At 43.9% G+C, this 25,962-nt stretch overlaps 1 protein-coding gene across 3 annotated transcripts in view; it reads left to right on the top strand.

Moving 5' to 3' along the window:
- The window catches only part of Trio (trio Rho guanine nucleotide exchange factor), a 287,480-nt gene that overhangs the window by 186,909 nt on the left and 74,609 nt on the right, over positions 1-25,962 (top strand). For all 3 annotated transcript variants that reach the window (XM_055619033.1, XM_055619031.1, XM_055619034.1), the window contains exons 22-33: positions 3,331-3,525; positions 3,617-3,732; positions 4,402-4,468; positions 5,017-5,126; positions 5,727-5,796; positions 6,241-6,330; positions 8,484-8,576; positions 11,037-11,148; positions 12,564-12,754; positions 14,876-14,977; positions 17,266-17,408; positions 18,085-18,184. In XM_055619033.1, coding sequence (XP_055475008.1) covers positions 3,331-3,525; positions 3,617-3,732; positions 4,402-4,468; positions 5,017-5,126; positions 5,727-5,796; positions 6,241-6,330; positions 8,484-8,576; positions 11,037-11,148; positions 12,564-12,754; positions 14,876-14,977; positions 17,266-17,408; positions 18,085-18,184 — 1,389 coding nt within the window. The remainder of the gene's footprint in view (positions 1-3,330; positions 3,526-3,616; positions 3,733-4,401; positions 4,469-5,016; positions 5,127-5,726; positions 5,797-6,240; positions 6,331-8,483; positions 8,577-11,036; positions 11,149-12,563; positions 12,755-14,875; positions 14,978-17,265; positions 17,409-18,084; positions 18,185-25,962) is intronic.

Below are 25,962 nucleotides of genomic sequence, written 5' to 3'. Positions count from 1 at the left end.
CCAGAATTTTTCCCATTATTCCTAAATGTCCCTTTCTTTTTAGTTTGGCTGTAGTTGTTGCAAGTATAAGACAGTAATATGCTTATCTTTAGCCTTGTGTTCTGTAAGATCTAAAATTGTAGGTACCATCTGACCATGCTGTTTCCCAAGTCTATAGGACTATTGCTTTTGTTAAATATATTGAATTAGTTATATCAGGGGCAGGCCGGGGGTTTGGAAAGAGTGTTCCTTGCTCTCTTCTTTACTGTGCATTGTCAATGGTGTGGGTCACGTCCCAGTCAGAGAGTTCTGTTGCTGGTGGAGATGCTGCTTGTGAGGATGGCTCAAGGTTTTCCCTAGCCTGCACCCATCATCCCGTCTTACTGTCTCCTAACAAGTTATATCTCTTACATCCCATAGCGAATCCTCATCTCTAACAGGACAGCCTCCCCATCTGTTATAGTAATTTGAATTAGAACACTTTTGGTATTAAAGCCGTAAAGCCAAGAACAATTCCCTCACCTCTGTCTTACTAAGACTTCTTAGTCCTTTTGTCATCCTCAGGGCAGTTATTTCTTCAGGTGCTGTGCAGGCACCATCCATGTCCAGCCCCTGGGCTTCATTTTAGGATAGATTTCAGTGTTCATGTCTGAGGGTACGTTCAGAACAGCCTGCCACACAGTCTTCGCACACACAGTGACATTTGCAATCCACTGCCTTGCTAAACCATTCACAGTCTTGCTGTCATCTCCCGATGCCTCCCTGGATCCTCATCAGCAATGACCCTGGTGCCACGTGCTGTGCTCTGAGAGGGCAGATGTGAGCACAGGCTGTGTCCTTCACCTGAGAACACGATAAGGAGAACCACTGTGGGAATTTAGCTCACTCTCATTTTCTCCCACTCCTTGATGCCCACACAAGAGGCTGTTCAGTCATAGCACTTATATACTCTGTAAGCTAAAATCTACTTTTATAATAGTAGCTAGCGTTAGCACACAGGATGAGGGTTAACATTACTTACCATATTTCACATCAAAACTAATGTTTGTTTTTTCTTTAGTGGTGCTGTATAGCCTTTTGGAGAGAAATATTTCTTTCTCATATTCCTATCTCATATTTCTCCTTGACACCAGAAGGAGGCCAGAAATTTAAATGTTAGCAGTATTTAGAAATCTGATTATTTCTAGAACTTTCAAGTTTTTACTGCTAAAAATTACCGGATTTCTAAAATCTCTCCTGGTGTATGGTGGTTTGTCTAAATGACATAAAATCCAACTTAGTGCAAAAAGATTGATTAAATTCATGTCTAAACAGTACTTTACCATTAGCAGAGTCTAAGGATGGAGAACAAATGGCAGGTTTTCATACTATATCCATTATACTGTTAGAATTTTGGATCTCTTGGATGTATTTTCACAATGCCAATTATAATTAAATATTAGGACAAAGGAACTCTTCAGGGATGGGGAGATTGCACCTTGCTCTTAATTGCACCATTTGTTTGCTCTTTGCTTCTACTGGGCCTTGATTGATGTTTGGGTGCTGGTTCATGGCTTGCATATACCAGTAAGAGAAACAGACTGGTGGATGGTAAATGTGTAAAATACATCTAATGTAAATGCTCAGTAAGAGGAGAACACGTGAAACTGTGGGGGCAGGGAGGGGTGTGATCTTTGGTGATGGTGGGAAAGGGAAGCTGCTTTGAGAAGCCTCTGACTCTGATTGCCATTGTGCTTTGCTTTGTCTATAAAAAGAAGACGTGCAATGAAGTCTTACTATCTTGCTTTACCAGTCTTTACATTTAGCAAATCTTTCCTACTTTAAATATTGTAATGTAATTAATATCAGCCTATTGTGTTACTGCTGGCTATTGATACATTTGTGATGTGATTTCCACATACAAACAAGTATTTCTATAGCTTCTTGGTGGTTTTGTTTCCTGTATAATGTAGGCAAGCTATTTGTTTTATTTTATTTTTATCTTTATGTATTCATTCCCAGCTCTTAAGACGCTAAACCCTTAAAGATTTATTTACACATCATTTGCATTGTTTCCTCGTGTGGCCAATACCACAGTGAAAGAAATATTAGTACACAAAATCCCCTGTTTCTGGAGGGGACATTCTCACACACAAGCAACAGTCATACAGAAGTTAATAATTTACACCGTTTTAGAATATGTTAAGTAGACAGTGGAGAGAGGCTGACACACGGAGCATACTGTGCTGTTAGGTGACCAATGGACCGTTAGGACAGGGGTCCTTACTGGAGAAGAGATGTGAAGGGACCTGAGGCAGTCTAGGGAAATAGGCTTCTAGGCAGAAGCACCTGTGCACAGAGCTGGAGGAGGATGTGCGCCTGGGCTGGGTAATATACAAACTAGGTTCATCCACATACACAAACCATCTTCCCAAGGACCCAGGTTCAATTCCCAGATGATGGCCCACAGCTCCAGTTCCAAGGAGTCTGATACCCAAACATTCAGGTAGCTCACAGCTGTACACACAAGCAAAATATTCATGTATATAAAATAAAAATAAACATTTTTTTTTATTTTTAAGTTTAACTAAAAAAAAAAAAAACAAAAAACAGGTTCCTTGAAATAATAGCTTGTTCTTTTGAAAATGTCAGATCGCGAAGAAAATCTAGTAGTAACAGTCAGGGAAATGTTGTGGAAGATATGGTGAGAAATCAGGGCTGGGTAAAGGGGATGCCGCGTACGTATAACCTTTCCTGTATGCTAAGCCCTAACATTAGGGAAAGTAGACAGTTTTGATAGACTTTCTACTTTTCTGGGTATGCAGAAAACAAAATAGCCTTTGTTATAAAAACAGAGCTGCTTTTCTGATTGGTGAGTTTTCCTTCTGGTCTCCAGGGGTGTGTTGTGCTGCTCTGGGCTGGTCTGTTACCTGGTTGTCCCTGAAGATCTGTGGGTCTAAGTGATGCACAGAAAAAGAACGCATATAGCAAGGAGCTGCTTATGGAATACACATGATGCCCAAAGAAGAATAGTAAAACCAAAGACAATCTCTTCCCTGGACCTCCTCATTCGCTCATTCACTCATTCATTCATTCAGTCAGTCAGTCAGTCAGTCAGTCAGTCAGTCAGTCAGTCAGTCACACATTCTGTAGATTCTTGTGGCCAGAGGAGACCCTTGACAGATAAGTTCTACCTTTGCGCTGATAGAAAAACCACTCACAGTAGGAAAGGTAAATGGTCCAGACTCTGGGTGGAGGCGACCTGAGTGGATTTGGAGCTGTGGGTGCAGGCAGGGTGCCACTTGCTCTGTGCTTTGGGTTTCTGGCATTTAGGTTCCTGTGCTTCATAGTACTTGCCTGTTGTTTTTGCAGCAAACCAAAGAGAGAGTGAAGCTATTGATACAGCTGGCCGATGGCTTTTGTGAAAAAGGGCATGCCCATGCAGCAGAAATTAAAAAATGCGTGACCGCAGTGGATAAGAGGTACAGAGATTTCTCTCTGCGCATGGAGAAGTACCGGACCTCTTTGGAGAAAGCTCTGGGGATTTCTTCAGATTCTAACAAATCGGTGAGTTTTTTGTACATGCTGGACAAATGCTGATCTAGTTCCCACGCTGTCTGCGCTGCTATTAACTGGCCTCACTGACTTTTGTTCACAGAGCAAAAGCCTTCAGTTGGATATCATCCCTGCCAGTATCCCTGGGTCAGAGGTGAAGCTTCGGGATGCCGCTCATGAGCTCAATGAGGAGAAACGGAAGTCCGCCCGCAGGAAAGAGTAAGCCAGCCTTGCCCACAACAGGGAACAGAATGTCAGAGCCTGCAGGCACGCTCCCGGGAAAGCTTTGCAGTTAAGCGCCTGAGACCTACTTGGCTTTCTCAGCCGCCTTCTCTGTGTGCTGACCCCTTATATGCCTCACTGTCTTGTCCTGTTCTCTCTATGCATTCCTAGCTTGACAAATTGCTTACCATTAGCAGTAGAGGAAACTAAAAACGCAAATGTGGGTATTTAGAAGTTTGTAAACTGTCTTACTAACTGAAGATGAAAGATCTCCCCTACTCCCACCCAGTTCTCACTCAGGTATTAATGTGGTCCAGGAACATTTGGCAATGTGAGGAGAGATTTTGGCTGCCATTCAGTAAGAGGGACAGGGAGGGAAAGAGTCTGGAATCCAGTGGGTTTGGGCACTACTGAGCCACTCCATAGCCCACAGTAAGGCTGAGCAGTGTCCACTATGTGAGCTCTCGTGATGTGTTTTTAAATGTCTTGGACTTAGTAGATGGCTGCCATTCTGTCTGTTCTTGATTTAGCTCCCCAAGTTATTACTTTAGGCATAATGCTTCTATGTTCTCCATTTTATTTCATAAATCTCCATAAAATAGATTATAATAAAGAAGAATACACATACAACCTAACTGAACTGACCTATCCTCTGTTCATGTCAAGGTTCATAATGGCTGAACTGATTCAGACTGAAAAGGCTTACGTAAGAGACCTTCGCGAGTGTATGGATGTAAGTTGTTGCGTGTTTATTCAGACTGGGTAAACTTGCTATTTTATTACTCTCTGTTGCTGGTTGTTGGAATGGTGACAGGGTCTGTGTTCCTAGTCTTCTGTGGTGTTCCAGGAGTGCTTTGGCTCATTACAGAGATGACACAGCACTGACCCATCTCACGCACTTGTCACATGATGACCTGGCTGGCATTCTCTTTGTGGAGAGCAGCAGCTTCAGACAAATGAACCTAGCAGTTACGCTGGCGCCTGGTACTCACTCGGTCACACCCTGAATGTTCGTTGTACCTTGTGACAGAGATTCATTCCAAATTGGAAGCTGGGAATAAGCTAAAAGCTGTAGTAAATCTTCCCAAGTGTTAGCAAGAACTACGGTTATAACAGACACATTTTTCATGTTTACTAAAAGGGCCTCCTTTCACATATACTTGGCATTCTTATGGAAGCTCCAAGTCTGTGTTTATGGTGTTAGGAGTGGCTGCTTCTTGAAAGGTCAAGTTGATGTTTTGTTTGTTTGTGTTTTAATCCCTTCGTGTCCTCCCTGGCCAGACCTACCTGTGGGAAATGACCAGCGGAGTGGAGGAGATCCCACCTGGCATTGTCAACAAAGAGCTCATCATCTTTGGGAACATGCAGGAAATCTATGAATTTCACAACAAGTGAGTGGCTTTCACCCTGCAGAGCGGTCTTTTAATGTCTAGTTTCTGTGATGACACTCCATCACTACAAGAAAAGATTTCCCCTGAATTTAATAGAATTCAGTGATTTTGTTAAAATTTGGATAGAGTCAGTCAGCCTTGTATATTTAAATTTCCTTTTCTACTTTAAGACACGGTATTGGGTGTTTTTCATGTGTTCGTGTCACCATGGCATAGGCCAGAAGGCACTCCTGGTCTGTTGGCCAGCCTGTCCCCACAGCCCCTCCTGACTCTCCCAGCTGCTAAAACCACCATTTACTCTCGTTTTCTGGGATGCGACCTGTTTTTTGTTCTGCTTATGGGTGAGATAAGTGTTTCCTTCCCTACTACCCAACACTAGTATCTTCCCAGAGGAGGCTGCTGGTGTCAAGCTTCTGTTAGAAGGGATTTGAAGACAACACCAAATGCTTGAACATTACAGTAACTTACCCTAGTCAGGGGCTACAGATTTTGGTCATCCTGAAAATGTAGAGGACACAGGCATTTTCCATCTCTGGCATGCCTTACAGTAAAGTGTCCTCAGCATCTTCATAACAAGAATCATTTTTTTTTTCTCTGCAGCATCTTCCTGAAGGAGCTGGAAAAATACGAGCAGCTGCCAGAGGATGTGGGACACTGCTTTGTCACCTGGGTAAAGAGCCTCCACTACCTGCTCTCTCTCACTTGCTAGAACTGGAGCAGGCACACGCTGCGTGTTGCCTGCTGACTCCTCTGCACATAGAGGCATGCGCCTCAAAGACCAACTCTCTAGAATGACAGTGGAATGAGTTGTTAGTGCTGTACTGAGGGCTTGAGCTAGAGCACTGAGGCTGGGGAGTAGACTGGACAAGGGCCCAGGCCCGCTCCAGGAAGAGGCTCTCACCCAGCTGAGCCCAGGCAGTGCCTTAGTGGGATAGCTTTCCTTCTGAAGTGCCGGTTCTCTCGTTTGAAGCATTCTTAGTCCAGAGAACTTCTTCTCATGTTGAAGGTTTTTATAGTGTGATTTTTGATTTGGAAAAGATATCTAAATAAAATTTTTGTTTCTTCTCCCCCACCCTCTGTCTCTTTGTCTCTCTCTTTTTCTTTTTTGCTATAGGCAGACAAGTTTCAGATGTATGTCACATACTGCAAAAATAAGCCTGACTCTACTCAGCTGATACTAGAACATGCAGGGTCCTACTTTGATGTAAGTAGCAGATAACTAAAGAAGCTATGAGAGTGTCCAAACCGAATTTAGTGTATGTAAAATGCAGCATCACTCTAAATATTTGACCACAGTGCTAGTATAATATTTTATTTTCATCTCTCTTATGTACAATGGGATATTCTTTTATGTTTTTGTAATGTTGTGTTTAGTGTGCTTGTGTACATGTGCGTTCTACATGTGCCCATGCACACACATATGTAGATCAGAGGACAACTTGTAGGACTTGGTTCTGTCATTCCACTGCGTGGGTCCTGGGCATGAACCTTGGATCGTCAGGCAACTGCCTTTACCCACTGAGCCATCTTACCAGCCCCTCTTTTGGGATATTCTTATATGTTGTTTTGTTTCCATTGCTTCTACTTAAGTATTAGAAGTCATATTCCCATAAGGCACTTAGATCTTTAACATAGATGTGTTCTCTATGTACTTAATTTTATATTTACTCATTAATTTTATAGACAAGATTAAATATAAAAGATAAAAACTTATTAGTCTTGTGCATTTCCCAAAGTAAAGTCCTAGCAGTTTGCCCTCCTGGTCAAGTAGATGTTCATCAGTTATGTGCTTCAGCAGACTTGTGCGTCATCTCTTTTTCCAGAGATACTACAGAAGGGTTGTTTGTGTGCATGGTGGGGAGGGATGGATACCATATTATGAAGTGTACTTTGGGGTTTTAGAACTAGTCAAATATGTGGCAGATATAAACTCAGTGGTGGGCTTGTTGACCCCCACCCCCTGAATGGGGAGCAGCCTTGCCAGGCCACAGAGGAGGACAGCGCATCTAGTCCTGATGGAAGGGGAGGAGGACCTCCCCATCCATGGACTTGGAGGGGGCAGGGAGGTGATGATGGAGGGAGGGTGGGATTGGGAGGGAATGAGAGAGGGGGCTACAGCTGGGATAAAAAGTGACTAAACTGTAATTAAAATAAAAATTTTATTTTTAACTGTAAAAAATAAAAATTTAATTTAAAAATATGTGGCAGATTATGACTGGTGAAAGGTACTGCTCAGCACTATGTACCCTTGGTGCTCAAGGCCATGAGGACTGGAGTTAGAATTCTGCCTTTGTAGTTGTGCATGTTCAGGTGAGGTAATATCTTACCAGGAAGGCTGGAATTTGGGTTCGAGGGGACCTGCCCGTGGATGTCCAGCAACCTGTTCCAGTGTTGTTCTCGGGGGGGGGGGGGGGGGAGGCGCTGCATACACTGATGCCTTGCCCAGCCTGATGCTGGGCATTCTTGCTGATGTTTCACATGCCTCTACAGCTTCTTGGTCAGATGGCACTTAGCACCACAACTACATGCAGACTGCAGAACACAAAGCTCTAAGCAGCAAAAGTGCATAGCCAAAGGTTTTTTTGTAAAAACACCCTGTTAATCTAACAAGATGGCTCACAGGTAAAGGCGCTGCCACCTGGCCACATGCTAGAAGGAGAAAACCAACCCCCACAAATTGTTCTCTGGTCCCACACAGGTGCCATGCATGTGTTTGGCCCCCAAATAAATAAATAAATTTATAACTTTGAAAACCCTGTGTGTTTAAACATCTTTAAAGAATAAAGGGAGTTATACCTACCCGACAGATTTCATACCTTTGGTGTTCATTATACGGATACTTTGACTTTTAAAATGTTTTTTGATTATAGTGTCCTCCGTCCTTTGGGCATCTTGTGGCCTTTAATTATTCTTTTCCCTGACAGCAGGCACTACAGAACACCCATCATGTGCCTTACTGGTTAACTGATGAGCAATGTGAAGTGTTCAACAGCATGGCGGGGCTTCCTGCCTTCCTATGAGGAATATGAGCACAGTAGCCTCAGATCTGTAAGCCCTGATACTGCTTGAGGCACAGGAGAAAGGCACACGCCAAACATGCTGTGGCTCAGCGTTCTACCTCCTCCCATCTGCCTGTGTTCTGCTGTCCTCCCATGCAGCGTAAACCTGCAGACTTGGAGAAGCTTGCACTGATATTTTAACAGCCCTTTAAGGGGGGAAAAGGCTTATTATTCCAGCAGGATCAAACTCTTGTCATGGATTTAAATCAAACACTTGTCACTAATGTGGCAATGTAGCCATTTTTAACATTATGAGCCTATGACGATGCTTCCCCTTTTTTGTTTTATTTAAATTCAGGAGATACAGCAGCGGCACGGGTTAGCCAATTCAATCTCTTCCTACCTGATTAAACCAGTTCAACGAATAACAAAGTATCAGCTCCTTTTAAAAGTAAGTATGAAACAGCTTTAATCTGCAAAATTTCCTATTGTATGTTACTGTGTAACATTACTGTGTTGACATCTGTTCTCTCTGTATATGTATAGGTGGTTTCCTTCACTGCCATGTCTTGACCTGTCTACTTTCTTACTGAAGCAGTTACATAAGATCATATTCCCTGGTTGTGCACCAGACACACTGGTTGGTACTTGTCTGTGACATAGAATGGCCTTTGACTGAGAAGTTAGTTGTCAGCTCTTAGTCCTTCAGTATCCGCAGACTCTGATGACAGTGAACCAGGCACTGCGCACTGCAGCCTGTACATGTTTACCCCCCAGGAGTGTCGATCAGAAGGTGTGGACACCAGCTGCCCAGGCTCAGGAAAGTATCCACACTCATGGCTGATACCATCTTTGAGCCCAGATCTAGCTGATGCCCAGGTTTTCCGTTGAATCCACAACACCCCGCCCTCGTGCAGCTCCCTGTTACTGCTAGCCATTTATTATAGGTTTTGTAGAACAGGCTCTTACTGATCTGAAGGGCTTCCATCAGACTGGCCTCAGCTTTTTGTTGAAAATAAGTATACCTAAAATTGTCCTTGCCAAAAAAAATTAAAAAAAGATATTCATTCATTCATTCATTCATTCATTCATTCATTCATTCATTCATTCTTAGTTTTGTTGAGACAGGGTTTCTCTATGTAGCCTTGGCTGTCCTGGACTCACTTTGTAGACCAGGCTGGCCTCAACTTACAGAGATCCACCTGCCTCTGCCTCCCCGAGTGCTGGGATTACAGGTATGTGCCACCATGCCTGGCTGCCCTTGCAAAAATTTAATTATGATTAGTTTCAACAATGTAAAGGGGAACAAACTGACCACAGGTGCTTTGTGCCATTAATGCACACTTTCTAGCTACATTAAAAGTTACTTACAGCTTTTGTCTGGTGAAAGTGCTGTGTTTCCTTTGCTGGTGAAGTGTATGAAACTTCAGCATGTAGCTATCTCCGCTGCTGGCCTGGGTTCCACAGAAGGAGACTGAAGCTGAGGGTACCTAAAGCACTCTCAGTAAAAAAGACCTGGAGACCATAAAAAGTGGCTGTGTTCTTTTATGCAAGTGATACTATTATGGGACATTTCTATTGGAAAAACTCTGCTGTACACATACCCGAACATACACGCGCACGCGCGCGCGCACACACACACACACACACACACATACACAGAGTGCAGGGCCAGGGTTCAAACCAAGGCCTCACACATGGCAGGCGAGCACTCTACCACCAGGCCACACCACTTCCTCTCTCCTCAAGTGCTATATTGACTGTTACTAGGTGACTTGATGGGCCGTCCCAACAGCAGTCTGCAGCTGCTGTGAACATGAAACAAGCCAGAAGGCCAAGTTTAATTCTGTGCATTCAGGCTGTTTCCTCTTTGAATCCTAATTCTACAAAAGCGCTTTGTCTCAGTAATCTTAGTGCTCTTTCAGCTCAAGGCTTTGTTAAGAACAAAGATTTCCTCTAAGATTCTAGTTCTAAATCTTTCTCTTCTGCCCAGCTTTTCAGAAACATAAATATCAGACCACAAAGCAAGGTGCCTGTCAGAGGACTGCGTTCTTCTAGGCCAGTGGCTCTCAACCTAATGCTGTGATCATTCAATACAGTTCCTCATGTTGTGGTGACCCCAACATAAAATTATTTCCATTGCTACTTCAAAACTGTAATCTTGCTACTGTTATGAATCTCAATGTAAATATTTTTGGAGATAGAGTTTGCCGACGGGGTCGCAACCCACGGGTTGAGAACCACTGCTCTAGGCCACACTGGTCTGTTTCTCTTGAGCACCACAAGATTGTTGTGACTAATAATGGTCCTGCCACCCCACAAACAAAGACCTCAGACCCATCAGGATGTAAGTGTGTGCTTCCTGCTGTCCTTCTCACAGAGCAGCTGATGAGCGTCCATGTGTTCAGGAGATGGAATTACACACATTGATCCTTTGAGAGGCGTGGCTCTCCTGCACTCCCTGAGCACCCTGAACAGTTAAAAGGTGTTCTGTGCAGTGTTGTAGTTCCGATGCAGGGTCCAGATAGACGCTGACACTATGGGGTTGTATGGCCAGTAGGGCAGATGGACTCTGGCATGGCCATCAGTTGTTACCTGTAGCTCCTTATTCCTTGCAAACCAGTAATGTTTTATCTTCTCATTTTGGAGATGTGACAGTTGACTGGTATACCAACCTATTCCTGAATGGTGACTGGATCTGTCTCCCTCCAGTGTCCTCACTCAAGTAGAATAAGCACTGTTGTCCTTTCAGTAATTCGGTTTTTTAATAAGAAGAGTCCCCAGTTGTTTATTTGGGTTTATTCTTGAGCAGTGTGAGTTTCCATGGATTTCTGGATGTCTGCTAAGGTGTTGCCAGCAGAGCATTTGCAGCCCTTTGCTAGTTCATGGTATTGATCTTCTGCATCTACAGGAACTGCTCACATGCTGTGAGGAAGGGAAGGGGGAGATCAAGGACGGCCTCGAAGTAATGCTCAGTGTGCCAAAGCGAGCCAACGATGCCATGCACCTCAGCATGCTGGAAGGTAACCAGATGTTCACATCCCAGCGCACACCTGCACCATCTCCACTGGTGCTGTTTGTAAAGGATTGTCTTCTCTCTTAACCTGATAGCAACCATGCAGAAGCACCTTGTGTCACTTAACTCTTATCTAGTAGAACCTGGTTTTCCTGCTAGTGGAGGTGTAAATGATGAATGGATACATTGAGACCCAAGGTTATAGAAGATCTTGGTACTTCCCCGTTTCCATTATCTGTTCCTAGATGTTTACACAAAGCAGATGTCTGCAGAAGCAATTGAATTTAGTGTGTAATATGATAAAAAGAAATTAGACAAATGTGTCCAGCAGGTATGTTAGCAATTCCAATTTGCATGAAGCTGCCCCTGCATTGTCAAGGTTAGCATTGCAAAGGGCCTGTCCCAAATGCTTTTGCTAGTTTATGCCATTTCATTGGCAGCACCAGAACACTTACTAATTAGGACACACACAAAGCCACTATGTAATAGAAACTCAGAGATGAAACAACACTGACTTTCTTCCTCTGATGTCAGACTATATGGCTGTTTGTCATGATGCCATTAAAGGAAGAGCTGAGTTCTGGCCATTTCTGTTCTTTCTATTCTCCTGCTTGGATAGGCTGAATGAGCTGCGGGAGCACTGTAACCTTCCACCTCACAGGAGTTACAAAAGCATGTGATAGGGAATCCTACTAGCTGTATACATTTGTTTCCTCGCTTGCTCAGAGCTAGGGTGCCTAGGTCTTCCTAGCTGGAAAGGGACAGGCCAGTGATGAACTAAGTTATGGCCCTAGTGGGAGCATCTGCTGTAAAGGGGCAGAAATGGAGGGAGTGAGCAGCTTCTGCCCCAAGTGCTGCTTTGCTAAGTCCTGGTGGCCACATTTGTGATAAAAGAATAGCCAGGGAGGCCACCATGTGGCCCAGTCCAGCCTGACTCACTGGCAGAGAATCGCAGACTCATCGAAGATGGGTTAGCAAAGCTGTCCCCACCATACTGGGACCTGGGCAGAGAGCCTGGGAGGGGCATTCAGGCTGAAGAGGAAATGAATCAGAGGCTGGAGGCAGTGCAATGGAGTTGCTCTGGTTAGAGGAGATGGTTGCCAGGGCAAAGGCTCCAAGTGTGGGACAGAGATGGGAGTTAAACCAGATCTCAGATGATGAACGCCAACAGAAAGGAATGGAAAGTAAAGAATAAAGCTATGAGGAACCCCTGAATTTTTTTTGAACTTGGGAAAATATATGCAGAGTAGTTTTAGGAAGAATTATCCTTTGTTGGGGCGGTGGGGGGAGTATTGTGAAGAGCAGGGAGTCAAATTGAAAACTAATCCGAGAGCGTTTTACAGGTGAAATAGCAATGTTCCCTTCTGAATCATGCTCATTTTTCCTTTGAACTGATTTGCCTGCTTTTATTTCATGTTGTAGGGTTTGACGAAAACATTGAGTCTCAGGGAGAACTCATCCTGCAGGAATCCTTCCAAGTGTGGGACCCAAAAACCTTAATTCGAAAGGGTCGAGAACGACATCTCTTCCTTTTTGAAATGTCCTTAGTCTTTAGTAAAGAAGTAAAAGACTCCAGTGGAAGAAGCAAGTACCTGTACAAGAGCAAGTTGTTTGTAAGTACAGGCATCAAGAGTTCACGGCTACAAATCATGTGACTGCAGCGTTCTTAAGGGGAGAGAAAATGTCTGTTTGTTGCTTTTAGTTGCCTCTCAAACTGCTCTGAAATGGGAACCTGAATTATGATGTTTCTATCTTCATCAGCTTCTGCAACCTGAGTCCACTAGAGGGCATGCTGGCATTCTGTGGACCTGGAGATGCTGTTCTAGAGTGCTAACTGTTCTGGAGTGCTAACTGCAGAGTGAGGAAACACTGCAGGACGGTGGTTCTAAACCCTCATAATGCTTTGACGGTTTAATACAATTCCTTATGCTCTGGGGACCCCAACCATAAAATTACTTTTGTTGCTACCTCATAACTGTAATTTTGCTGCTGCTATGAATCACAGTGTAAATATCTGAGATGCAGATCTGAGATGCAGCCCCTATGGGAGCAGCGGCCCCCAGGTTGAGAGCTGTATGAGTAGATGAAGTCCGGTATTATCTAGGTGCCCTAGGCAAGCACTCATATCATTTTAACGATTTTTAAATCCATAAACATCAAAATGTATGCAAGCAGCCTCATTGGGTAAGCTCACTACAGAGTCACAATAATGAAGTTTTGATTTTTTCCATTAGAAATTCATTTACCGAAAAGTCAATGTAAAAATGAATTTGAAATTTTTACAATAGCAAAATACCATTATTAGATAAAAATAATGTTTGAAAGCTCTCCCAGCCCTACCCGTGCAGAGACCTTCGGAGTGTTCTGGCAATGCACTTTGACTCCTATCCAGTGTCAGTGTGCTTTCTGGGGAAAGGAGCACCCCGGAACTACTGTATCGCTATTCCCCACCAGCCAGTCATGGGTGTGTGCAGCCGCGTGCCTGTTTCTGGGAGTCTCGGGCCAGGACAAAGTATTATCCCCTGCACTCTGAGCTTTCTCAAGGTCATTGTTCAGAGGGCTGGCAGTACAGAGTTGGTGGGCAGAGGCTGGCAGTGAGAATCAGTGAAAATTAAGCTTACTATCTAGAAAGGAACCAGAGTGCCATGGAGTTGCTTTCATGTTAGATCTCTTTAAAATATTTTTAAATATGTGACATTGAATGACTTAACATTACAAATTTTGGTGATATTTGTGTGTCAGTCAAACTCCCAGAAGAATAGAGATTCCCAAGTGTAGAGATTTTTTTTTTTTTTTTTTTAAAGAATAATCTGGAATCTGAAAATCCCCAGTAATGTTTTCATTCCACTGTCATTGGCCGTTAACCTGGCTGGGATTATCTCTTGGATCTGTCTGTGGCCTTACATCAGTTAAGTCACACTCCAGCTGGAAATTAAAAAGTTCAATCTTGCCAAGTAGTCATTTTATTGCTGGCTTTAAACAGCCCTTGGAGTCAAGCTTGTGTGTTTTAGAAATTGATACATCTTAGTTTAATTTATATTTTAAAAATTAAAATTCCCACTGAGGCCGCCTTTGGAGTTCCAACCTATGAGTCACTTCCGTGGCTTGAGGGAGAAGCATCCGGTGGATCTGATCGTGGGGAAGGATGCCATGTTCTGGATATGTCCACACAGAAGGGTTTGTGTCTGTGTCCAATGAAATACTGAAAGTTATCTTTGCCCTCTGCCAAGATGTGCTGCTGCCCAGAGTCTATTGTGAGAGCTCTTTTTAGCTGAGCAACCCCAGGCGTGTTTCTAAGGTTGGCTTTCTCTTCAGCACACCCTGCTTGTTGAGCTCCGTTGCGGTCTCCAGCAGTGCTCCAAGCTGAAGACACTCAGTGTGGCCCAGCTGCTACCAACTGGAGCAGCAGTTCTCAGACTTCCTAACTCTGCGGCCCCTCAATGCAGTTCCTCATGTGGTAGCAACCTGCAACCACAAAATTATTTTTCTTGCTACTTTATAAACTGTAATTTTGCTACTATTATGAATTATAGTGTAAATATCTGTGTTTCCAAGCATCTTAGGCAACCCCTGTGAAAGAGTCATTCCATCTCCAAAGGGGTTGTAACCCACATGTTGAGGGCCACTGAACTGGATTTGTGTGGCCATCAGCCACCAAAGGCTATTCTTTTTCTATGCTCTAATCCTACCAAAATTGTAGGGGTTTCTAATTATCTAATTGTCTTTCTATCCAGACCTCAGAGTTGGGTGTCACAGAACATGTTGAAGGAGATCCTTGCAAATTTGCACTGTGGGTGGGGAGGACACCAACTTCAGATAATAAAATTGTCTTGAAGGTACGTTAATTCACAGCTGGGGGATTGCTATGTCTGGGTTTATTGTGGAGATAAATACTGGTTTCCTTGTTGAATTGTATAGATCCATGTCATTTTACTTGACTTTTTTGTGCTTTGTTGGTATTGGTGAAAGCAAAAAAATCTCTCTCCACCCCCCCTTGTCTTCTCTTCTCTCTCTCTAACTCACTTTTGATTTAAACTCTGTTTTGCGTATACCAATTTTTTTCTAGGAATTGTAAAGAAATCTAAAGGCATCTCATGGGCTAACCTCATCTACATTTTGGAAACTACAGACATAATTATCTTCTTGATCTGTCTGGAAATACTGTGGGTGGTTTAGAGATGCTTTGGGGAACTTGGCTCATGATTTTCAGGCTGTTAGAGGAGCTAGGGTGTGGTGAGATGCTGAGGTATAACTGGCATTAAGTTACAGCATCTCCTCTTGCATGCCTTGTCATCTTGCTGTGGTAATTTCAGAAACTGAGTTACTCATTTGAAGATTACTCTTCCCCAGCCAAGTCTTGTTGACCATCATGGAGCCACTATTTTTTTAAGATCATTACTCACATGTTCTCAATGGAGTGTTTTCAGTGAATGTACATGGCCTACCTGGTGGACTCTTGCTAGTTAGTGCTGACACAAAGCCCTATAAAATATAAAGTGTACAACAAATTTAGATTACTCAAATTTTTCTATAGTTTAAACTTGTGCAAATGTATTCAAGACTCAAATTTTCCAAAATGTTTAGAAAAGTTTGAATAACACCTTTTGCCTTCCAAGGAGGGCCAAATGGAAGTGGCATGTGCTTTGAGTTTAGATGGCTTTGATGTGGTATGCAGTGAGGAAGAAAGAAGTGTAGACCTCGATGACAACGCCATTGGTGGTAGAGATGATGGTGTAGGTGGCGAAGTGGTGAGGATGTGGCAGCGATGATGCCAATGATAATAAAGATGGAGACAGTGTTGTCAATTGCAGTGAGGGTCTTGATAGTGGTATAGATACTGAGGGTATGTACACAAGCCCTTAAGGTACTCAATGGTGATGATGACAGAAGGGCTAACCATTACAGTAAATGACCAAGTGGTTCTAATAGGGAATGACTGTCTTTATTTGCATAGGCAAGAAAGAAAACTGTCCCTAATCCTTACACAGTTTGAGGTTGCTCTGAGTATAATGTTAGCTATCCCTTTTCTTAACTGAATGGTCCCATTTGTTTGATACTACTTCTATAAAATTGGAGCTTTTTAGTTACTCTCCATTGATGTAATAATCAATTTGCAGAGGAGTTTTCTTTATTTCTACAACACAGCTAGAGATTTCCTCAGTTGTCTCCCAAAGTGTACCAAATGTTCTCGGATCCTTCATTGTTTAATCTCCGCATGTTTGTGTCAAGCATTTATACTCTGATAGATCTGGGCTTTCCAAAGTCCCTCCTTTAGTTTTTGAATTAGCACTCTGTGTAATGGAAGGACAGTTAAATTAGTTTATGTAGAAAGAGCTACCAGCTTCAGTTTCTTCCCAGTGTAGGCTGTGGTTTTGTGTTTCTAAAAACCCACGATCTCCTCTGTACCCCAAGGACAACCTCTGTAACACTCATGGCCGTGGTGCTTACGTCAGAGGAGGTGAATGCTTTTCAGCGGGAAATTAGAAAACAGTTATCCAGGCCATCAGGGCCTGCTCCATCTCTCTATGCCATTTCCAGGGAATATCTTCCTAAAGCTGTTCTATGGGGCCTCAGTGGGCCCACAAGTGACTGCCCATGTGTGATTTGGGGCCTTCAGCACATTTCTAGTGTGCCCACCACTACATGGCTCCTTTGTAGAGCCCCTATGTGGTGAGTAGGGTATGTCATCTGAGGCGCCTTAGCTGGCTATGGAGGAGGCCCTCGGCAGCCATCCTAGTAGTCCAGGGGCAAGCAGCAGGATCAGGGGGCTCAGGGAACTCATTCACATCCCTGCTGATGGTTTCCTGGACACTGACCAAAATTATGCCTCAGTGGCCTCATTGAGGTTTCAGATTGGGAATACATCTGTTTTTATAATGATGATGGATTACTAGAATAGAGAGAGTGAGAGAGCTGTAATCACATTCATTTGTAAAAGAAAAATGCTTTTAGTAAAACTATGTAAAATTAGAGTCATTTGCTTGAGAGTAAATTAAACTGAGTTGTTGTTGCTTTACTGGAGGCCTTGGGAACTGGGGAGTCTGGGAAGCAGGGGAAACCTGTGTGTGGTAGGCACAGGATGTGGGAAGAACACTCTGTCCTGATGTCTCTGCCCCCTGCATAGGCATCCAGTATCGAGAACAAGCAGGACTGGATAAAGCACATCCGTGAGGTGATCCAGGAGAGGACAGTACACCTGAGAGGAGCCCTGAAGGAACCTATCCATATCCCCAAAACAGCGCCAGCAGCAAGGCAGAAGGGCAGGAGGTGAGTGTGTGATAGCTCGTGACTGCTTATCTGTTGGGAGCAGGGTCTTCACCTCTGTGTTTCTCAAACACTTTGAGCCAGGATCCACTGGCTAAAAGCAAATAAAAGACCATATGCAAGCCCCTCTTTTTCCCTCATCTTTTTCCCAAGGCATTGAGACACTTGGTTTGGCTTGGTTTATTTTTATTTTTTTCATTTCTCAAATGGAAATGAACCTGGGTTGGGCAGTTCACCATGTGGAGAATTCAGTGGGACGATATAGTGAACACTTACCATATAGTCAAGCCAAAAGCTGCACTCAGCACAGAGTGGCGCCGAGCTGCAGAAGTGGCTCGTTGGTTGAGAGCACTTGTTGCTTTTGCAGAGGATCTGGATTCTCTTCCCAGCACCCATATGGTGACTCACAACTACCTCAGTTCCTAGGACCTGATGCTTTCTGACCCCTGGGTGCACAGGCATATGTTTCCATATGTTCATGCAGGCAAAACACTCCTACACAGAGTGTATAAAATAAACAACCTGAAACAACGCAAGCAGAATGGCTTGCCATTGTGTGTAGGAAGGGACAGGTTGTAGGAAGAACTGTGGTCTGACACGGGGCTTTTTCAGCTGGGAGATGGATTTACCAGCTTGTAGGGTTGAGAACACAGAACTGAGGGTTTCTGTGTTCTACTAGGGATGGAGAAGACCTGGATAGCCAAGGGGATGGCAGCAGCCAACCTGATACCATTTCCATAGCTTCTCGGACATCTCAGAACACGCTGGACAGTGATAAGGTGAGCCCTGCCCCTTTTGGTCAATGTATATTCAATAAAAGACAAGTGCTGGGTTCTAGAAGGGGTGGCAAGCTTTAGTGGCAGGGAAGAACCTTAGAAATTGAAGTCAGACTAGTGCTGAGAACTCAGAAGAAATCTTCTCAGTCATGTGGTTTTATGTCAGTGTCTTTCAAAACAGTATACCTTATTTAAATTTTATCTGTAAGCCAAAGAGTATTTAAAATAACATTTTACCCAAAATCCCATATGTAAATGTGGAGCTTTGTCTTAGGCAGGAGTGCTAACATCCTCCAAGGTGTACCCTTAGGTTTCCCCTCAGAATCTGGGGTATACAGAATTCAGAAAGCTCTAGAACACTGAACTTGGCTTGGACAGTGATGAGCACTGAAATAACAGAGCTGCCTTTCATCTAAGGCGTGTATACAGGTGTACCTCTTTCCAAAATGGGCCCAAATGTCTTAGGATGCTTCTTGTAGAATCCAAACACCTGCAGAATAAACTGACGGGTAGTACAGCTTGTTAGTCCTGGGTTTGTTATGTACTATACAGAAAATAAAGCCTTGTATCAAAGCCAGTAGACATGTGTCTTGCTGAATGTTCTGTTCCTACTGAGATGATCATATGTTCTAGCTCTAGAATGCTAGACAAGATTCTTAAAAAAAAAAAAAAAGTAGAGCAATATATAAGCATTTCCTTTCAGCTGTGTCAGTTCTTGATTCAGTTTCTCACTCCCCAGTGTGAGCTGCTTTGTCACTGCATGCTGACTGTGAGACTTGGATTCTTGCAGACATCTTGTGCTTCCCTGTCCTGGGAAGGCCAGTGCTGGGGGACTGTTTTAGATAGTGCATTAAATAGACATTGGGTACGACTTACTTGGGTTTGTGGATTCACATTGTAGTTTCCAGAACAGAAGTAAATATGTTTAAAATACTCTGCAGAGTACCCCATTTCCAGAGCCCTCCCAGTGTGAGTAAAAGGGCTTTCTTTCATTCTTTTTTTTTTTAATCTCCTGAATGGCAAGTTCCTAAAGCTTAGAGTACCTCACAAAGCAGGACAAAAATGTGCCTTTTGTTATGTTCAGGGATGAGCTATTAGTTAAGTCAGCAGACATTTAGCCACTGAGGCAGCAGCAGGAGATAAGATGGATGACATATAGGGTCAGCGAGTTGGTCAGAACATTTCTCCCAGCCTAGAGCAATTTTGTTTAGAAAGATACAGTTTGCATTTGGAAACTTTTTATTAGAAAATACCAATTGCTTGGGGATTTTGCTTTTAGCCTTTTAATAACTGAAGTTAGCTTGTCAGTTCTCTTGGAACTGTCACCTAGAAGAAAAGGCAGACAAGATAGTTACCACGTGTGGCAGGGATAGCCATCCAGGACAACCTTACAGGCCCTTGGAGAGTTGTGCCCAGGCACAATTCACATCCTTCCCAGATGTGCTCTCATGGGGCAACTCTAGGTTACTGTAGATGAATTTCATGAGAAATAAGTCTTTGGAATGAAATCACAAAAAGAGATGAATGTAATAAGTTTCCTCCTGGAAGGCTGGTGAAGGCTTTTCTCAAGGTTAGCCCAGGAAGCAAGACAAGTTGTTGTTTAGGTACTCAACAGGCAAATGGGTGGCCGTGGAATATAGAAGTGCCTATCCCATCCCAGAATGGGCTCCTTGTTATAGGTTTGCCCATTGTCGCACCCCTGTCACAGCCCTGGTTCCCTAAGGCATGTCCATTATAACACGACAGGGATTATGTGAACTTGCAGTATAGCAGATTCTGTTTTTACTTGATATGTGAGGAAGAATAGTTACTACCAAAGTGTAGGTTTATAGTAACTGGTTATTCTGCCTTGAGGGTCCCCTGGGACATCAGAAGCTGCAAGAACCAACCCTGCCCCTTTAACTGTTTCATCTGTGAAGATAATGAACCAATTACCATTTTCTTCACCCAGTGGTGTCATCACTGAGGATTGCTCTGGAGCTCACAGTCCCTGAAGGACTGCTCTGCATGGCTGCCCCTCCCCAGTTTGGGAAATGAAGCTAGTACAGTTCATAGACTGTCACTCATCAGCACCGGTCCTGGACCCCATAGCACTTCACCACCTTGAGGCAGTGACACTCCAAGTCCTTTCTTATAAATGTGACACTTTCCTTTAGTGCCTCTGGGTGAGACCAGGGTCCTTAACAGGCTGTGGGGACAAATAGGCATGATCTGTGTGTCTTTGCTCTTAGAACTGAGTAGCTGTCTTAACTTCCACTCCTATGTTGGGGACTAGAATGGCCACGTGAGACGTGGCATTTAAAGCAGGCTCACTCAGTCCCAGTAAGAAGGTAGGAGTGTTCACGTCCCACCATGCTTGTGGCTTCTCTACTCCGGAACGCTTTCTTTTAGTCATCCTGTGCTTCTCTGTGCTTCTCTGGCTAAAGATTTTAGTCTGTAGATTCAAAAGAGTGCATTGTGAAATTGAGGAGCTGTGTCCCTCCCAGAAACAGAAGGTGTGGTGCTCTGCCCTTCCAGTGTGGCTGTGCAGTGTCCCTGCTCTCCACAAGCACCAGCTTTCCCGTGCCTCAAGGTTCTCTCCACCCTACATATTGAACATTTAAGCAGCTCTCGATGCTATAGGCAGATGCTTCTGGCATGGAAATAATTCTGCCTAGTTGACTCAGTTCATCATGTCTGTTATGAATTAGTTGTGTCATGGAATTTGGTCCCAGTTCAGAAATGGGGCAGGGAATATGTTTTGTGCTTAGCCTCTTAGGTAATTCTGATGGGAAATTGTCTGCCAAAGCTGTTAGCAATCCTCAGACGAGGCTCCAGAGGGTTAGGACAAGAGTCAGCTGGGGAGAGGCTCAGAGACACCCTCTTTCCAAGGCACAGCTCCATTAGGCTGCTCTGGACACAAACCCTGTCCCACAAGCCCATTTCCTACTCAGAGAGCATCAGTTTTAAAATATGTCATCTTTTTGTTCCAGATGTGAGTTTAACACCAATTCTTGCTGATATTCATGGTACTTAGGCTGATAAAATGATCTTATAAAAATGTAATTTGTGTTTAAAAGGGAAAAAAAAGCCAAATGCTTTCCAGAATCTTACCTCACTGCCCCTGAGTACATCTCCTGAGGTAGGGAGGAGATGCTGACCCAGTGCTGATGCAGCCCGGGGCACTGAGGAGATGTAGCCACATGAATCGGCACAGCCAGACACAGATCGTGGGTTTATTCATCTGACATCTTCCAGACCTTATTCTTTTACAGCAGAGCTGACTGTGCTGCTGAGAGTCTTTAGCATATCTCCTCACTCTCACCCAGTTCGTCCGTGATTTCTGATATTTAGAAAAATCTGTGTCATGAGACACTCAACACACACACACACACATACAGAGCGAGAGAGTGAGAGAGAGAGCAAACAAAAGAACAAAAGCAAGAACAAAGTGTATGAAAGAGCCCTCAGGCCAGGCCATCTTGTGATCTGTCCTGAACCCTCTTTCCAAGGATTGCATGATACAGTTGAAATAGGTTCTTTGCATGAACTCCACTTAAGCTTATAAGAGGAATTACAAATCTGCATATCTTTTTTTTTAAGGATGCACATATTTTAAAAAGTACCTGTTCTCCGAATAAAGTTAAAGCCCCGTGTCAGGGACATTCCTTTCTGTGCAGTTTTAAAGGTGTCTTTTGTACCACCTGAGTATACACTACACTTGTTTACACTTCTGTAGTTATAATCAAGACAGTCTGAAAAGTAGCTGAAACCAGTGCAGTTTAAAATATGGCTTCCTTGACAGTCTTACCAGGGAAGCTGTGTCTACTGAGCTCCTCAGCATGGGCCTGCATCCCCTGCACCAGCAGCCTGCTCTCAGGGCTCTCCCATCCCCGCTCAGACAAGGCACAGGGCTACCCGACATGGGGCTGGGGTAGATTTGCCACATATAATAGAATTGGGTCATTGAGTTAAAAAGTCTTCCATGGGGTAGGATGTGGGGCTAACCTCCTCAGGGACCTCACTGCATAAATAAATATTAGTGGTCTCTGTTCTTGTGGTAAGAGGACTTTCCTACTTCCTGCCTGCTGTACAAATGGTGTCCATTGCTGCTGATGCAGGTTAACTGTCGTCTCAGCTTCACCCCCTGGCTGGACACTAATCGCAGTGGATGTAAAAGCTAACTGTTGTTTCAGAGCTATCCGCAGTCTTGCAGCGGAGTTGCTCAGCTTCAGTGCCTGTGCACTTTTTAGCCCTCCAACAGCATAACGCATATTAAATGGGTAATGCAGTTAAAGTACTTCAGAAAAGGGAGTTTCTTGCTCAGAGTGCTTTACTAGCTGGTCATCTCCCATCTTACTAAGTTAGCTGCATTGTGGCCATGTATACAAATAGTACAGTGAGAATGTTCACATGCTGTATTGATGCATTCACAGATACCTATTATGGGCTTCCTTGGGCAAGGTCTTTCCTTCTTCCTGCAGAGAGGTGTTTTCACATGGAATTGTCCCAGGAGATTTGCTGTGCTGCCCTGCCCTCAGCCGACCCCGCTCACACTGAGAGTCCTGACTTGCATGCTGCCCTGGCATCCTGGCCTGTCCTGCATGCTCCTGCACCCCCTTCTGCTGCATGAGAAGTGTGGCAAAGGCATGCTCCTGCACCCCCTTCTGCTGCACGAGAAGCGTGGCAAAGGCAGCCTCTTCTGGGTGCCGCTCGCAGAGCCTGGAAGCCTGACACACAGCTGCCACCTAATGTTCCCTTTTACATTCACAGTTTGCTTTTTTAGCTGTAGCTTCTAAATTCATCCTTCTGCAGCTAATATTTCATTGCAGTCCATACATTCTGCTCTCTCAAGGAAGCCTCCCATGATTTCTAGTCACAGCAGAAAACTCACATGTGATCATGCAAATAAAGGAAGGTTAGAGTGTGGAGAGCAGTGGCTGCTGCTCTTGAAAACGTTTGCCACTGATTTACTTTCTTGCTTTTAAAAAATCTGTGGTAAAGAAAGCTATAACCCAGAATTTATGATTTTAATGATTTATAGACTTTCACAGGTGTCTGTGAGTACCCTCCATGTCAGAGCTCTCTTTAAATGCTTTTAAACCCTAAGCCAGAGGGTTAAACACACCTCCTCTATCTTGGCCGTAGGTAAGCTGGCTTCCCTGCTAGTGTGAGCCTGTGGGGCCGCTCTTTATACTGTTGAGGTGGGAGCCGATCTGCCAGCCTCCGCAGAGCTGCTGAAGCAGTGAGAACCTGGGCCATAATGGCATTTATTCCAGATATGTTCCAGCTGCCTTTGCTTTTGTGTCCGTGGCCTACAGTGGAGCTGTACTCTGTAATCCCCTGAAACCAAGTAAATCATTGTTTGGACTGCTCTGTGTGAAGCCACAGGACTCTTTTGTGGAGTTTCTGAATGACAGAATGTAGGGGGCTGTGGGGTACAACTGTTCACAACACTTTGTTCTCAAGGAGGAATGGCCTTTATTAGACCACATCCATCCTGCCCCACCCCACCCCTGCCTTTCCGCTCTCACAGAATCAGCCAGATAACTCGCTGCAATTGATCTTCTTCTGAAAACAGAATCCCTTGAGAGCGGACCGTGTCGCCCACCACCCCATTTATCTCCAGCCCTCTTCAGTACAACTTCCTCAGAATGCTTTCTCAGCTTCATGATTCAAACCAGGTGTTGGCTATTGCCCATTTAACTGTCTGTCCTTGTAACACACAACTGCATTGTTAGAGTCCATGGGGTGAGGGTGTGAGAATGTTGAGGAGCCCATGGCCAAGTCCACTACATGGACATCTCAGCCATGGGTTGAGACAAGGCAGCACCAATCCTACAAAGATTGTTGAAGTACACAAGACATTGGCCAAAAGATGAAGGAATGGAAACACCACAGACTGTTTATTTTCCATTATCCTGGAGAGAATTCAGGGAAAGGCTTGCTTTGAATCCACTCATGGCTTTGGTCGAGGTCATCTGGGCTTTCCTGTGGCCCTCTCCCAGGGCAGTGGCTTTGAGAAGAGGAACATCCCTGGTGATTTCTGTGGCTATGGTCTGTTTAAGGCCAGCTGTGTTTTCCACACTTGATGGCTACCACAATAGTGGAAAATTGAAAGATGTTTTGAAAATGTGTCTTTCTGTTTTCGGAGGTGACAAGGGTTAATGTGAGTCTGGGGATAAGTTACATTCCTGAACTCAGCAAATATGCCAGAGAGCCTGTGATGGAAGTCTATAAAATGTGCAAAATGAAGAGAATGCTGTAGAGACTTCCAGGGAAAGTGGCTAGCACAGGAGAGTCAACTATACAGCTAGGCGAGTGAGATGGGAGCAGGGACACTCAGCAGAGTCATGCCCTCAGAGGTCTCCAGATTCTACGGACCTCTAAACTCCTAGTTAGGAATTTCATTTTTAATATCAATAGTGACTTGCATCGCTTCCTCAAAGTAGTTAGCACAAATGTCTGCACAACAAAATCATGTCTCTCTAAAAACTTAACAAGCTTCATTTTAAAGAGATGCTTTGTAGCTCAACACAGTTTAAGGGAGGAATTAGAGATAATAACACTCTGTGAAGAAGCCACAGGAAGACATTATTTTATAAGTTTACTTAAAAATACATAAATTGGGCTGGAGAGGTGACTTAGCAGGACCTGGGTTCAGTTTCTGTCACCCACATGGTAGCTCACAGTTATAACTATAGTCCTAAGAGATCCAAGGCCTGCTTCTGGCCTATGTGGCCACCACATGCACCAGTACACAGACACATACACAGGCAAAGCACCCATGCACATAAAATGAAAAAAAAAATACACAAAGTATATGTATATATACAGTTTAAGTACAATCTGGAACATGAATACTCCCCCCAAAAGCAACAGTCTATATAACAAAACTCCAGTGCCAAGCACGAGAAAGGTTCCTGAAGGTTGAATGGACCCCCTCAAACAGTACAGGATATTGTCATTGACCTAAAGCCCAAGTGATTTTGAAAGTCCAAGAGACCCCTCAAGTAAACAGTATAGGATATTGTCATTGCCCTTTGTTGTACCCCAGAACTTGAAGCTAAGTCCATATTGCTGAAGACACCATGCACTTTGGACACAGGACATAGAGGAAGTGATCTGGAACTGTCCTGGAACCCACACCCCTACCCCCACCCCTAGGACTGGCTCTCACAGCATAGGAAGCTGCTAAGGGAAAACACCATCAGTTTTAACCAGTTGTAAAGTCTGTGGACCATGACAGTGACCTGCCTGGCACGATCTCCCCAATGGTACACTGGGACATTTTATTGTGGGGTAACTACCAACTGTCCCTTTGGACTAAATTTAAATATGTAAATATAAAGCTTGAAACAGAAGCCTACTGAGTACTTCTCAGGCAAATATCCATTTAGTTCCCAACCTTAATTGTAGGTTCTTATCTCTTCTAATGGGCAGAGCCAGTTGACTGAGGGACGTGAAAATGTGGGGCTGATAATTTTTCTGAAATATTATTCTGGCACTCTCTTTTCTTAGGTTCTGGAAAGCCTTTGCATGTTTTTTAACATGGTTTATGATTCTTTGTCAGAACAAGCTTGATTTCTACTTCTTGTGCTCTGTCAAGTACACAGATGTTTCCAATTCTTTTTGGTTACTCTGGAAAGGTCTAAAAAAAAAAGTGCCAAAAATATAGTCTAGCTTAACTCCCCTTCCTGGGCAGCCCTCCCCCAGCCCCTGCACATTTGCGTGAGTGCACTGACAAGTTAATGAGACTCTGGAAGGGGAAGCAGCCAGCTCAAGGCTGGGGTGAGATAGAG

Source organism: Psammomys obesus, unplaced genomic scaffold (assembly GCF_907164565.1).
Source record: "Psammomys obesus unplaced genomic scaffold, mPsaObe1.curated_primary_1811, whole genome shotgun sequence".
In the NCBI taxonomy this organism is placed as follows: Eukaryota; Metazoa; Chordata; class Mammalia; order Rodentia; family Muridae; genus Psammomys; species Psammomys obesus.
Note: the sequence above shows the minus strand (reverse complement) of the source record. Positions and strands in the feature narration are given on the sequence as shown.